The sequence below is a fragment of the Salvelinus sp. IW2-2015 genome, linkage group LG26 (genome assembly GCF_002910315.2).
Source record: "Salvelinus sp. IW2-2015 linkage group LG26, ASM291031v2, whole genome shotgun sequence".
NCBI lineage: Eukaryota > Metazoa > Chordata > Actinopteri > Salmoniformes > Salmonidae > Salvelinus > Salvelinus sp. IW2-2015.
Window position 1 is genome coordinate 2,116,759 of NC_036866.1, and position 14,987 is coordinate 2,131,745.

General features: G+C 46.9%; 1 protein-coding gene across 1 annotated transcript in view; it reads left to right on the plus strand.

Moving 5' to 3' along the window:
• LOC111952664 (calmodulin-regulated spectrin-associated protein 2-like) overlaps positions 1 to 14,987 on the plus strand; it is a 58,080-nt gene that overhangs the window by 16,432 nt on the left and 26,661 nt on the right. Inside the window, 3 exon segments of the mRNA XM_023971556.2 lie at positions 1,479 to 1,559; positions 13,079 to 13,220; positions 14,277 to 14,416. Of these exon segments, the coding sequence (XP_023827324.2) occupies positions 1,479 to 1,559; positions 13,079 to 13,220; positions 14,277 to 14,416 (363 nt within the window).

The window sequence follows — 14,987 nt, forward strand, 5'->3', positions numbered from 1 at the left end:
CTCTGTACTGGGTTGTACTGGGCCTTACATTCCTCTGTACTGGATTGTACTGGGCCTTACATTCCTCTGTACTGGGCTGTACTGGGCCTTACATTCCTCTGTACTGGGCCTTACTCTGTACTGGGTTGTACTGGGCCTTACAGGTAGGCTAGTTGAGAACAAGTTCTCATTTACAACTGCGACCTGGCCAAGATGAAGCAAAGCAGTGCGACACAAACAACAACACAGAGTTACACATGGAATAAACAAACATACAGTCAATAATACACTAGAAAAAAGTTATATACAGTGTGTGCAAATGAAGTAAGATAAGGGAGGTAGGCAATAAATAGGCCATACAGGCAAAATAATTACAATTTAGCAATTAAACACTGGAGTGATAGATGTGCAGAATATGAATGTGCAAGTAGAGATACTGGGGTGCAAAGGAGCTAAATAAATAAATGCAGTATGGGGATGAGGTAGTTGGATGGGCTATTTACAGATGGACTATGTACAGGTGCAGTGATCTGTGAGCTGCTCTGACATCTGGTGCTTGAAGTTAGTGAGAAAGATATGATTCTCCAGCTTCAGTGATTTTTGCAATTTGTTCCAGTCATTGGCAGCAGAGAACTGGAAGGAAAGGCGGCCGAAGGAGGAATTGGCTTTGGGGGTGACCAGTGAAATATACCTGCTGGAGCGCGTGCTACGGGTGGGTGTTGCTATGGTGACCAGTGAGCTGAGATAAGGTGGGTATTTACCTAGCAGAGACTAATAGATGACCTGGAGCCAGTGGGTTTGGCYACGAATATGAAGCGAGGGCCAGCCAACGACAGCATACAGGTCGCAGTGGRGGGTAGTATATGGGGCTTCGGTGACAAAACGGATGGCACTGTGATCGACTGCATCCAATTTGCTGAGTAGAGTAGTGGAGGCTATTTTGTAAATGAAGTCAAGGATCGATAGGATGGTCAGTTTTACGAGGGTATGTTTGGCAGCATGAGTGAAGGACGCTTTGTTGTGAAATAGGAAGCCGATTTTAGATTAATTTTGGATAATCATATAGACACATGACACACACACACACACACACACACACACACAATAACTGGTGTTGTCATGGAATGTTTCGGGGAAAGCATGTGGCACACTGCAGACGTGGATAACCTTTGAACTCCAATAATGTATCTTTCAACTACAGGGACATTTTTATTTATTTTATTTTATTTCACCTTTTATTTAACTAGGCAAGTCAAATTGCTGGAAGGTTTGTAAGCTTTTGATGGGACTTTTGTAAACCTTTCTTAAAATCATAGTTGTGACATATCTTACATGACAGTAAGAAAATAAAAAAGGTTAAATACCATAATAGCAGAACTAAGAGAAACATATTTTGTTGGCAATGGATTGTGGTAAAACAAGATTCTGAACAGTCAAAGGTCACGGAAGCCCTCCAATTAACAAGATAATTAACTTTTTCTCTCCCTCTTTTTAATCAGGTAAATGAGTATTTGAAGGATATCATTGGTCAGGAGCGGAGGAGAAAAAGGCAGAGTGCTGAGCCTGTTGGCAGGCCAGGGGTGAGTGTCTCCTCCTCTCCTCTCTTCTTAGTCCTTCTTTCCTACCCACTCCATCTTTTTATTCTGGTTTTAGGAGCATCTTCTACATTTTCAATGACCAGGTCTTACAGTTAGATATGCACTTGTTTCAAATTCAATGTATGCATTTAATCATTGATCATCAATCATTTGTGCAATACAGATTCAAAACTGTTGAATTTGAATTCAATTTTTGAATACAAATGGAAAATTATTGAAATCAAATTCAATCTCTGCTGTCACTAATATCATTCCATATTTAAGCCTCAATGTTTATATTTTATGTTATAGCAGCACCAGGCAAGCTCTTTGTCAACATGAACAGCATGATATTTCTGTGCAATGCCCTTGCTCAGCTTGMTCCCAGATCTGTTTGTGGTGTCCTGCCAACTCCTCTGTTTATTGTCAAGCCCCATTGGCACAAGCTGATCTGGGACCAGACTACTTTCTCTCCTGTACTTTCTTCACACACCCCACACAGTGAAAAATGTTACGTCAAGTCCTTTCAATGCTACTTACAAGACAAGTCATTTAGTCTGGGGACACACAGGTCAAACAGGAAGCAGACTAACCTATCTATGAGTTGTTGCGTCTAGCTAGCGTGTTTCATAAAACATGCTACGTGAGGCTTCTCTAATGCCATATGACAGGTTGATGTGCCAGATGAATCATGCTCTTTGGCTCTGAACAATCATGTCATCAGGCAGGCTGGTTCAGTTTTATGGTTGGCTGAGCAGCAGGGTTGACATGGTAACATGGCCTCTGACACAGCACAACTGGCAAGTTGATGTCATCTTCTTTCCCTCCTCTTCCCTCATCTCCTCCCCTTCTTTCCCTCATCTCCTCTCCTCTCATTTCCCTCTTCCTTTTCTCTCCCCTTCCTCTCTTCTCCCCCCATCCCATCCAACGTCTCTCCTCTCTTCTTTGCGTGCCCATCTAGACATGTTTTATCAACTTGTCCTGGTCGGCTGGCTGGCTGGTGTGTGTGTGTTCGTTCCCCACTCCACCCTGTCTAGAAGTGAAGATAGCTGCTGTTTGATGCTGATGTGAGCTGTCAGTGTACAGAGGCAGTCTCCTGCTCCCCCACATGCCTGAATTGAACACAACTGTCCCAGAGCTGTCCCTGGGCTGGACACCCATTGGCCCCAGAACAGAGCTGTCCCTGGGCTGGACACCCATTGGCCCCAGAACAGAGCTGTCCCTTAGCTGAACACCCATTGGGGAAAGATAGGGACAACACTAACGGCAGGGATAGGGAAAAGGAGAAAGAACAACTTCAACAGTAGCAGCCCTAACCCAGGGCCACTCACAGACTGTGATGATCTGATAGAACTCAGCTCTTCATTTGCCATCCACTGCTAGGCTCCAGCCACTCCCAGCTGCCCATACACTGAGGCTAGGAAACACTGTCACCACCGATTATATCCACGATAATAATAATTTCAATAAGCATTTCTCTACGGCTGGCCATGCTTTCCTCCTGGCTACCCAAACCCCGGCCAACAGCTCCGCACCCCCTGCAGCTACTTGCCCAAGCCTCCCCTGCTTCTCCTTCACCCAAATTCAGATAACAGATGTTCTGAAAGAGCTGCAAAACCTGAACCCGTACAAATCAGCCGGGCTAGACAATCTGCACCCTCTCTTTCTAAAATTATCCGCCGCCATTGTTGCAACKRCTATTACCAGTCTGTTCAACCTCTTTCGTATCGTCCGAGATCCCTAAAGATTGGAAAGCTGCCACAGTCATCCCCCTCTTCAAAGGGGGTGACACTCTAGACCCAAACTGTTATAGACCTATATCCATCTTGCCCTGCCTATCTAAGGTCTTCGAAAGCCAAGTCAACAAACAGATCACTGACCATCTCGAATCCCACCGTACCTTCCCCGCTGTGCAATTCGGTTTCTGAGCTGATCACGGGTGCACCTCATCCACGCTCAAGGTAGTAAATTATATCATAACCGTCATCGATAAAAGACAGTACTGTGCAGCCGTCTTCATCGACCTGGCCAAGGCTTTCGACTCTGTCAATCACCGTATTCTTATTGGCAGACTCAACAGCCTTGGTTTCTCAAATGACTGGCTCGCCTGGTTCCCCAAATACTTCTCAGATAGTTCAGTGTGTCAAACCGGAGGGCCTGTTGTCCGGACCTCTGGCAGACTCTATGGGGCTACCACAGGGTTCAATTCTCGGGCCGACTCTTTTCTCTGTATATATCAACGATGTCGCTCTTGCTGCTGGTAATTCCCTGATCCACTTCTACGCAGACGACACCATTCTGTATACATCTGGCCCTTTGGAAACTGTGCTAACAAACCTCCAAACGAGCTTCAATGCCATACAACACTCCTTCCGTGGCCTCCAACTGCTTTTAAATGCTAGTAAAACTAAGTTCATGCTTTTCAACCAATCGCTGCCCGCACCCTCCCGTCCGACTAGCATCACTACTCTGGACGGTTCTGACCTAGAATATGTGGACAACTACAAATACCTAGGTGTCTGGCTAGACTGTAAACTCTCCTTCCAGACTCATATTAAGCATCTCCAATTCAAAATTAAATCTAGAATTGGCTTCCTATTTCGCAACAAAGCCTCCTTCACTCACGCCGCCAAACTTACCCTCGTAAAACTGACTATCCTACCGATCCTCGACTTCGGCGATGTAATTTATAAAATAGCCTCCACTACTCTACTAAGCAAATTGGATGTAGTCTATCACAGTGCCATCCGTTTTGTCACCAAAGCCCCTTATACCACCCGCCACTGCGACCTGTATGCTCTCGTCGGCTGGCCCACGCTTCATAATCGTCGCCAGACCCACTGGCTCCAGGTCATCTATAAGTTTATGCTAGGTAAAGCTCCGCCTTATCTCAGCTCACTGGTCACGATAACAACACCCACCCGTAGCACGCGCTCTAGCAGGTATATCTCACTGGTCATCCCCAAAGCCAACACCTKATTTGGCTACCTTTCCTTCCAGTTCTCTGCTGCCTGTGACTGGAACGAATTGCAAAAATCACTGAAGTTGGAGACTTATATCTCCCACACTAACTTTAACCATCAGCTATCTGAGCAGCTTACCGATCGCTGCAGCTGTACACAGCCCATCTGTAAATAGCCCATCCAATCTACTTACCTCATCCCCATATTGTTTTTATTTACTTTTTTTATACTTTCTCTTGCACACCAATATTTCTACTTGCACATCATCATCTGCACATCTATCACTCCAGTGTTAATTTGCTAAATTGTAATTACTTCACTACTATGGCCTATTTATTGCCTTACCTCCTCACGCCATTTGCACACACTGTATATAGACTTTTTCTATTGTGTTATTGACTGTACGTTTATTTATTCCATGTGTAACTCTGTTGTTGTGTTTTGTGTCATACTGCTTTGCTTTATCTTGGCCAGGTCGCAGTTGTAAATGAGAACTTGTTCTCAACTGGCCTACCTGGTTAAATAAAGGTGAAATATGTATTTTTTTAAACTGCTAGGCTCCAGCCCCTGCTAGGCTCTAGCCACTGCTAGGCTCCAGCCCCTGCTAGGCTCCAGCCCCTGCTAGGCTCCTGCCACTGCTAGGCTCCTGCCACTGCTAGGCTCCTGCCGCTGCTAGGCTCCAGCCAGGCTGCTATGCTAGGCTCCAGGCTGCTATGCTAGGCTCCAGCTTGCTCTGCTAGGCTCCCAGGCTGCTCTGCTAGGCTCCAGCCACTGCTAGGCTCTATCCACTGCTAGGCTCCTGCCACTGCTAGGCTCCAGCCACGCTAGGCTCCAGCCACTGCTAGCTCCAGCCACTTCTAGGCTCCAGCCACTGCTAGGCTCCTGCCACTGCTAGCTCTGCCACTGCTAGGCTCCTGCCACTGCTAGCTCCTGCCACTGCTAGGCTCCAGCCACTGCTAGGCTCTAGCCACTGTACTCCGCCACTGCTAGGCTACTGCTAGGCTCCTGCCACTGCTAGGCTTCCCACTGCTAGCTCAGCACTCTAGCTCAGCCACTGCTAGCTCCTGCCACTGCTAGGCTCCTGCCACTGCTAGACTCCAGCCACTGCTAGGCTCCTGCCACTGCTAGGCTACTGCTAGGCTCCTGCCACTGCTAGGCTCCAGCCACTGCTAGACTCCAGCCACTGCTAGGCTCCAGCCACTCCTAGGCTCCTGCCACTGCTAGGCTCCAGCCACTGCTAGGCTCCAGCCACTGCTAGGCTCAGCCACTGCTAGGCTCCAGACACTGCTAGGCTCCAGCCAGGCTGCTAGCTCCAGCCAGGCTGCTATGCTAGGCTCCAGCCAGGGCTGCTATGCTAGGCTCCAGCCAGGCTGCTATGCTAGGCTCCAGGCTGCTATGCTAGGCTCCAGGCTGCTATTGCTAGCTCCAGGCTGCTCTGCTAGGTTCCTGCCACTGCTAGGCTCCTGCCACTGCTAGGCTCCTGCCACTGCTAGGCTCCTGCCACTCCTAGGCTCCTGCCACTCTAGCTCCTGCCACTGCTAGACTCCTGCCACTCCTAGGCTCCTGCCACTGCTAGGCTCCTGCCACTGCTATGTTCCTGCCACTGCTATGTTCCAGCCACTAGATGACACATAGATTAAGTAAGGGTTATTTACCCCCCCATCAACACAGAACGCACACACATATATGCACGCACACACTCTCTCTCTCTCTCTCTCCTCATTTCTCCTCTCTCGCTCTCCCTCTCTCTCTCTTCTATCTCCTCTCTCTCCTCTCTCTCTCTCTCCTCCCTCCCTCCCCGGCACTGTGACCTAGATACTAGCTCCAATAGCTCCCAAAATCTGTCCCGCTCTTTGAGTCGCTGGTTTCGTTCAGGGCCGTTACCCTCCACCGACAGATGCTGCGCAGTCATCGGGACAAAGAAAAGCTGACTAGGGTGACCCAGGTTTTATTTTTAAGCTGCAGCACAGTACGCTGCGAAACCAAACAGACACTGATGGTCAATGCGAAGGCAATGGCAGGCAGAGTAAAACACAGAAGTAATCCTTTTAAGTTGCAAATCTGTGCAGGATAAATTGAACATGTCTTTTTGGAGGACAGCAAGTTGATTGATGTGGTGGACGGTTGGATTAGGACCAAGCCTAAGGGCTCCTTAAAGGGGTTTTAATGGTAGTCTTGGCTAGCTCTATCTTTGCTGTGTGTTATCCCCAATTTAGCCCTCCCCTATAGCCCTGCCCCATAGCCTCCATAGCCCTGCCCTATAGCCTCCCATAGCCCTGCCCTATAGCCTTCCATACCCTCCCATAGCCCCCATACCTCCCTATAGCCTCCATAGCCCTGCCCTATAGCCTCCATAGCCCTGCCATAGCCTCCAAGCCTCCCATACCTCCATAGCCCTGCCCTATAGCCTTCATAGCCCTGCCCTATAGCCTCCATAGCCCTGCCCTATAGCCTCCAAGCCCTCCCTATAGCCTCCATAGCCCTGCCCTATAGCCTCCCATAGCCCTGCCCTATAGCTTCCATAGCCCTGCCTATAGCCTCCATACCCTGCCCTATAGCCTCCCATACCTGCCCATAGCCTCCCATAGCCCTGCCCTATAGCCTCCATAGCCTGCCTATAGCCTCCCATAGCCCTGCCCATAGCCTCCCATAGCCCTGCCTATAGCCTCCCATAGCCCTGCCCTATAGCCTCCCATAGCCCTGCCCTATAGCCTCCCATAGCCCTGCCCTATAGCCTCCCAACCCTCCTATAAGCCTCCATAGCCCTGCCCCCATAGCCTCCCATAGCCCTGCCCTATAGCCTCCCATAGCCCTGCCCTATAGCCTGCCATAGCCCTGCCCATAGCCTGCCATACCCTCCCTATAGCCTTCCATAGCCCTGCCCTAAGCCTTCCATAGCCCTGCCCTATAGGCCTGCCATAGCCCTCCCTACAGCCTTTCATAGCCTGCCCTATAGCCTTCTCGGACATTGTTGGACATGCCAACCATAACACCCCCCACCCCCCACACACACATACACAAATTCCCCATCCTCCTGTTACCACCAGTACCAAATGTTAAGCCTGTTTTTATTCTGGGTTAAAAAGCACAACTTGAATAATTGAAAGCAGAAAATATAATTGGTTTGAAACCATCAAACCATCCCTTCTAATTAGTATTTGATCAGTAACATGGTTTAGGGAGACTTTTCAAGACCGCCATGGATGTAGCTGAATAAGTTATTCAGCCAATACTACGATAGATGAGTGTGATCAACTGATTCACCCTTCAATGAAATTCTACCTTCTAATCATCTTCTTCACTAAGAGTCCTAGATAGGGCGCGTTGGTAAATTCACTCTGGCTAAGTGAGTCACATATCTCTTATTGAGAGCCTTTGATGTCATTCAGTCAGGGAATGTAACAAACTGACCTTTCCATCAACCTGGAACTGCAAAATTCAAAAAATGTACTGTAGCTTAATTGTTTTTGCTACCGTTGACAGTTGGTCTTTGAAGAAAGCAGTCGCTGCCCAATCGGAGCAGTACTTACACACTTGTCTTCAAAGTCATCTAATTCATAGTGTAATACTGGGCTGACCAGTAGCTTCGTTTTCTCAAACCTAGAAATCAAATCATATTTATTTTATTTTATTTGTCACATACGCCGAATACTACAGGTGTAGACCTTAAAGTGAAATGCTTACTTACGATCCCCTAAACAACAATGCCGTTTTTAAAAATACGGGTAAGAATAAGAAATACAAGTAATTTAAAGAGCAGCAGTAAAATAACAATAGCGAGACTATATACAGGGGGGGTACCGGTACAGAGTCAATGTGTGGGGGCACCGGTTAGGTAATATTTGCATGTAGCTAGAGATATTCAAGTGACTATGCATAGATGATAACAACAGAGAGTAGCAGTGGTATAYAAGGGGGTTCAATGCAAATAGTGGGTAGCCATTTGATTAGGTGTTCAGGAGTCTTATGGCTTGCGGGTAGAAMCTGTTTAGAAGCCTCTTGGACTTAGACTTGGTGCTCCGGTACCGCTTGCCGTGCGGTAGAAGGGAAAACAGTGTATGGCTAGGGTGGCTGGAGTCTTTGACAATTTTTAGGGCCTTCCTCTGACACCGCCTGGTATAGAGGTCCTGGATGGCAGGAAGCTTGACCCCAGTGATGTACTGGGCTGTTCGTACTACCCTCTGTACCACCTTGTGGTCGGAGGCCAAGCAGTTGACATTCCAGGCAGGGATGCAACCAGTCAGGATGCCCTCGATGGTGCAGCTGTAGATCCTTTTGAGGATCTGAGGACCCATGCCAAATCTTTTCAGTCTCCTGGGGGGAAATAGGTTTTGTCGTGCCCTCWTCACAACTGTCTTGGTGTGCTTGGACCATGTCAGTTTGTTGGTGATGTGGACACCAATGAACTTGAAGCTCTCAACCTGCTCCACTGCAGCCCCCTCAATGAGAATGGGGGCGTGCTCGGTCCTCTTTTTCCAATCATCTCCTTAGTCTTGATCACGTTGAGGGAGAGGTTGTTGTTCTGGCACCACATGGTCAGGTCTCTGACCTCCTCCCTATAGGTTGTCTCGTCCTTGTCGGTGATCAGGCCTACCACTGTTGTGTCATCGGCAAACTTGATAATGGTATTGGAGTCGTACCTGGCCATGCAGTTATGAGTGAATCACCACCTTCCGGAGACACCTGAAACCCCACCTCTTTAAGGAATACCTAGGATAGGATAAAGTAATCCTTCTAACCCCCCCTCCCCCTTAAAAGAGTTAGATGCACTATTGTAAAGTGGTTGTTCCACTGGATATCATAAGGTGAATGCACCAATTTGTAAGTCGCTCTGGATAAGAGCGTCTGTTAAATGACTTAAATGTAAATGTAAATGTAAATGAGTACAGGAGGGGACTGAGCACACACCCCTGAGGGGCCCCTGTGTTGAGGATCAGCGTGGCGGATGTGTTGTTACCTACCCTTACCACCTGGGGGCGGCCCGTCAGGAAGTCCAGGATCCAGTTGCAGAGGTAGGTGTTTAGTSCTAGGGTCCTAAGCTTATTGATGAGCTTTGAGGGCACTATGGTGTTGAGCTGTACGCTGAGCTGTAGTCAATTAATAGCATTTTCACATAGGTGTTCCTTTTGTCCAGGCGGGAAAGGGCAGTGTGGGGTGCAATAGAGATTGCATCATCTGTGGATCTGTTGGGGCAGTATGCAAATTGGAGTGGGTCTGGGGTTTCTGGGATAATGGTGTTGATGTGAGCTATGACCAGTCTTTCAAAGCACTTCATGATTACAGACGTGAGTGCTACGGGTCAGTAGTAATTTAGGCAAGTTTCCTTAGTCCCTGTCCCAAAGAACACTATGGTGGTCTGCTTAATACATGTTGGTATTACAGACTCGGACAGGGAGAGGTTGAAAAGGTCAGTGAAGACACTTACCAGTAGGTCAGCGCACGCTCGCAGTACACATCCTGGTAATCCGTCTGGCCCTGCGGCCTTGTGAATGTTGACCTGTTTCAAGGTCTTACTCACATCAGCTGCGGAGAGCGTGATCACACAGTCTTCCGGAACAGCTAGTGCTCTCATGCATGTTTAAGTGTTATTTGCCTCGAAGTGAGCATAGAAGTAGTTAAGCTTGTCTGGTAGGTTTGTGTCACTGGGCAGCTCTTGGCTGTGCTTCCTTTTGTAGTCTGTAATGGTTTGCAAGCCCTGTCACATCCGACGAGCGTCAGAGCCGGTGTAGTACAATTCGATCTTCGTCCTGTATTGAAGCTTTGTCTTTTTGATGGTTCGTCGGTGGGCATAGCAGGATTTCTTATAAGCTTCCGGGTTAGAGTCCCGCTCCTTGAAACGGCAGCTCTAGCCTTTAGCTCAGTGCGGATGTTGCCTGTAATCCATGGCTTCTGGTTGGGGTATGTACGTACGGTCACTGTGGGGACGACGTCATCGATGAAGCCAATGACGGATGTGGTGTACTCCTCAATGCCATCAGAGGAATCCCGTAACATATTTCAGTCTGTGCTAGTAAAACAGTCCTGTAGATTAGCATCTGCTTCATCTGACCACTTTTTTATTGACCGAGACACTGGTGCTTCCTGCTTGAATTTTTGCTTGTAAGCAGGAATCAGGGGGATAGAATTATGGTCAGATTTGGAGGGCAAGGGAGAGTGGAGGGCAAGGGAGAGCTGTACGCGTCTCTGTGTGTGGAGTAAAGGTGGTCCAGAGTTTTTTCCCTCTGGTTGCACATTTAACATGCTGATAGAAATTTGGTAAAACAGATTTAAGTTTCCCTGCATTAAAAAGTCCCCGGCTACTAGGAGCGCCGCATCTCGGTGAGCGTATTCTTGTTTGCTAATGGCGGAATACAGCTCATTCGTCGGGGCGGCAGGTAGCCTAGTGGTTGTAGTGTTGGGCCAGTAKCAAAAAGGTTGCTGGATTGAATCCCCGAGCTGACAAGGTAAATATATGTTGTTCTGCCCCTGAACAAGGCGGTTAACCCACTGTTTCTAGGCCGTCATTGTAAATAAGAATTTCTTCTTAACTGACTTGCCTAGTTAAATAAACATTTTTTTAAATTTTTTATTCAAATGCTGTGGTGGTATGTAAACAGCTACGAAAAATACAGATGAAAACTCTCTAGGTAGATAGTGTGGTCTACAGCTTATCATGAGATACTCTACCTAAGGCGAGCAATAGCTCGAGACTTCCTTAGATATCGTGCACCAGCTGTTATTTACAAAAATGCATTGTCCGCCGCCCCTTGTCTTACCAGACGTGGCTGTTCTATCCTGCCGGTACAGCGTATAACCAGCTGTATGTTGATAGTGTCGTCGTTCAGCCACCACTCCGTGAAGCATAAGATGTTACAGTTTTGAATGTCCCGTTGGTAATTTAATCTTACGCGTAGGTCACCTATTTTATTGTCCAAAGATTGCATGTTTGCTAGCAGAATGGAAGGGAGTTGGGGTTTATTCAAATTCTRAGAAGGCAGCCCGCCCTCCGGCCCCTTTTTCTCCGCCTCCTCTTCACACAAATCACGGGGATGTGGGCCTGTTCCTGAGAAAGCAGTATATCATTCAGGTCGGGCTCGTCAGACTCGTTAAAGGAAAAAAAGGATTCTGCCGGTCCATGGTGATTAATCGCAGTGCTGATGTCCAGAAGTTATTTTCAGTCATAAGAGATGGTAGCGACAACATTATGTATAAAATAAGTAAAAAATCAAAAAAAGGTTACAAACAATGGAAATAAACAAAAAAACACAATTGGTTCGGGGCAGGTAAAATGTCTGCCTTCATCTCCGGCGCCATTTTACTATAGAAATGTCGGATCTAGAAGCAGAAGCATTTCGCTACACTCTCAATAACATCTGCTAACCATGTGTATGTGACCAATACAATTTGATTTGATGTACACATAAAAGGGACCATCTCACTAAAGGCACTAAGCAATGTCCACAGTAATACAGGAACAAAAACCACATCTACTAACATGGTTTCTTCAACTGGGAGAACAGTCACAATTTAGGCTTCACATCAAATCCTCCTGGTTTCTGCTGTGGGTCCTGTACTAGTTCTACTAGTCTCAAGGAAAGATGTCTGTTTTGACATGAGAGAATCCTCTGTTTGACATCTTAGGCAGCAAAACAGACCCAAAGTCTAATGCTGACTGGACTATACCTCTCTTCTTGTCTGTCTGTTTCTTTCTCTCATCTAATTCTCTCTGTCTCTCTCATCTATGTCTATCTTTCTCTCTTTCTCTTTCTCTAGGTCTCTCTCTCCTATTAGTCTATCTTTCTCTCTCTCTCTCTCTCTCTTCTCTCTCTCTCTCTTGTCTCTCTTTCTTTCTCTCTCTCTAGTCTTCTTTCTCCCTCTATCTCTCTCTCTCTTATCAGGTCTCTCTCTTCTCTCCTCTCTTATCTGTCCTCTCTCTTATTGTCTCTCTCTCTTCTCTCTCTCTCTCTCTCTCTCTTATCTGTCTCTCTCTCTCTCTCTCTCTGCTCCTGAGGTCTCCAAATAAATGGTACATGAAACTGGTACCTGTAAGTCAGCTGACCAACGCTGGTCTTATCCCCCCCCCCCTCCATCTGTCCGTTTCCATAGTGACTGTCTCTCACCGCCATCTCCATGGTAAATGTAATCATTTCACACACGAACGTCAACATGTAATTGCAGTTATTGGTGACGCATTATTTCGCAGTTTACTCAGTTTCCGTCCAGTTTCCCTGAATTAGATTAGGAGGTTACTGAACATGTGATTGAAGCACGGGGATTTTTGTCTATTATATTGTTCGATATGATTACATTATGTCATGTTTTGATGTCAGATGTAGTATTCTCATGGTGAGTGTGTCGGTAGTCCCCGCATTAAACAATTTAAGAATAATGTCAAACCTACAATGAGAGACACTCCATTTATATGGTGATGTGCATTCCTACATTGTCTGTCCTGTCCTGTCTTGTCCTGTCTTGTCTTGTCCTGTCATGTCCGTCTGTCCTGTCCTGTCCTGTCCGTCCGTCCGTCCATCCGTATATTTATTTATTTGTGTCTGTGTGTGTTGTCCCATGGCGATCCAGACTCTCTACAGGAAGGAGCAGTACCTGGCCCAGCAGGTACCCTGGATCCCCCCTGTCGATAACCTGCTGAAGGACACCACTGACGGCTGCGCCCTGGCCGCTCTGCTGCACTTCTACTGCCCACAGCTAGTCAGACTGGAAGGTACACCTCTACACAGTACCGCAGACCATGGGGGTGGGGGAGGGGGATACATGTGTGTGTGTGTTAGAGAGGGGAGAGTGTGTGCATTTGATTCTTGATTGATATTGTTATTTTTATGACATTGTTGAGAAGAGTTGACAAGCCAGCGATTCACTGTGACCAATAAACATTCATTTGATTTGATCAACACATGACCCTCCCCAGGGGCCTCACTGAGTCTGAAGGTGTTAAGGGCTCTCCTCTGGCTAGCCTTTCACGTCCCAGGAGGCCTGAGTGAGTCTGAAGGTGTTAAGGGCTCTCCTCTGGCTAGCCTTTCATGTCCCAGGAGGCCTGAGTGAGTCTGAAGGTGTTAAGTGCTCTCCTCTGGCTAGCCTTTCATGTCCCAGGAGGCCTGAGTGAGTCTGAAGGTGTTAAGTGCTCTCCTCTGGCTAGCCTTTCACGTCCCAGGAGGCCTGAGCCATCAGCCATTAGTGATGAAGATCAAACCTCATAATCAACTCATCCTTAATCTCATTAACCTATTGATGAAGTGGATGGGACACACACATATATACATACATACATACATACATACATACATACATACATACATACATACATACATACATACATCCACACACATATATATTATATATATACACACAATATCATCATACTATACATACACATATATATATATATATATATACATACATACATACATATACATACACACACATATATATACATATACATACATACATACATACATACATACATACATACATACATATATACATATACATATACATATACATATACATATACATACACACACAGCTCAGTACTGAACTCAGAGTGATGATTGATTTAAAGATTCTGTTTACACTACGAAATGGCTTGAGTACCTTGTGCAAAACATCCCGTATCCTGATCCCTGATTGGTAAATCCCAGACGAGGAAGGGACAAATCCATCTGCATTACTGCCTTCATCATCACAGACATTCACTTCCTGATTCACTTCCAAATTGATTGGTGTAGCACTTGTCCTCTCAGACCCTCTTTGTCCTTGTCAGATATCTGTCTGAAGGAGCGTATGTCGCTGGCGGACAGCCTGTACAACCTGCAGCTGGTGCAGGACTTCTGTCAGGAGCACCTGAGCCGCTGCTGCCACTTCAGCCTGGAGGACATGGTGTACGCCTCCTCGTCCCTCAAAGTAAGTCCACGTGGCAAAGTTACGGCTTTTAAATGAGTCACTGTAGTACACCTGACGCATGCCCTGTTCTCACTACCGTACTGTGCTGGCTCTGATACTAATACCCTGTTCTCACTACTGTACTGTACTGGCTCTGATACTAATACCCTGTTCTCAACTAGGCTGCGTGCTTCACCACGCCAGCACAGTACAGCTCTTCGTGGTCTGGCTCATGGCAGTAGTGTGAAAAGGGTTTTACTGTACACAGAGTTAGGTCAACTTCATGTTTAAGGGTGCCATGTTGGCACCAAAAGTTCCAAGAGACTTTGCAAATAAAATGATCATTATGGAACGAAGACAGTCCAAAGAGCTAAGGACACTGGGTAAACCAGGCAAACGGACAGGCAGCTAGTGTGTGCAGTGTGTACATTCGTATTATGTAATACAAAGCATGGTGGACAATGGGAACTGTCTGAAATCGATCTTGTCAACTCTGTCCTCACAAACCACAGCTCTGGTTTGTTGGAGTTCGATGTCTCTATTTTCTCTTCTGTTTATAGCCTTCCCCCTCTCTATCTCTCTCTCTCTCTCT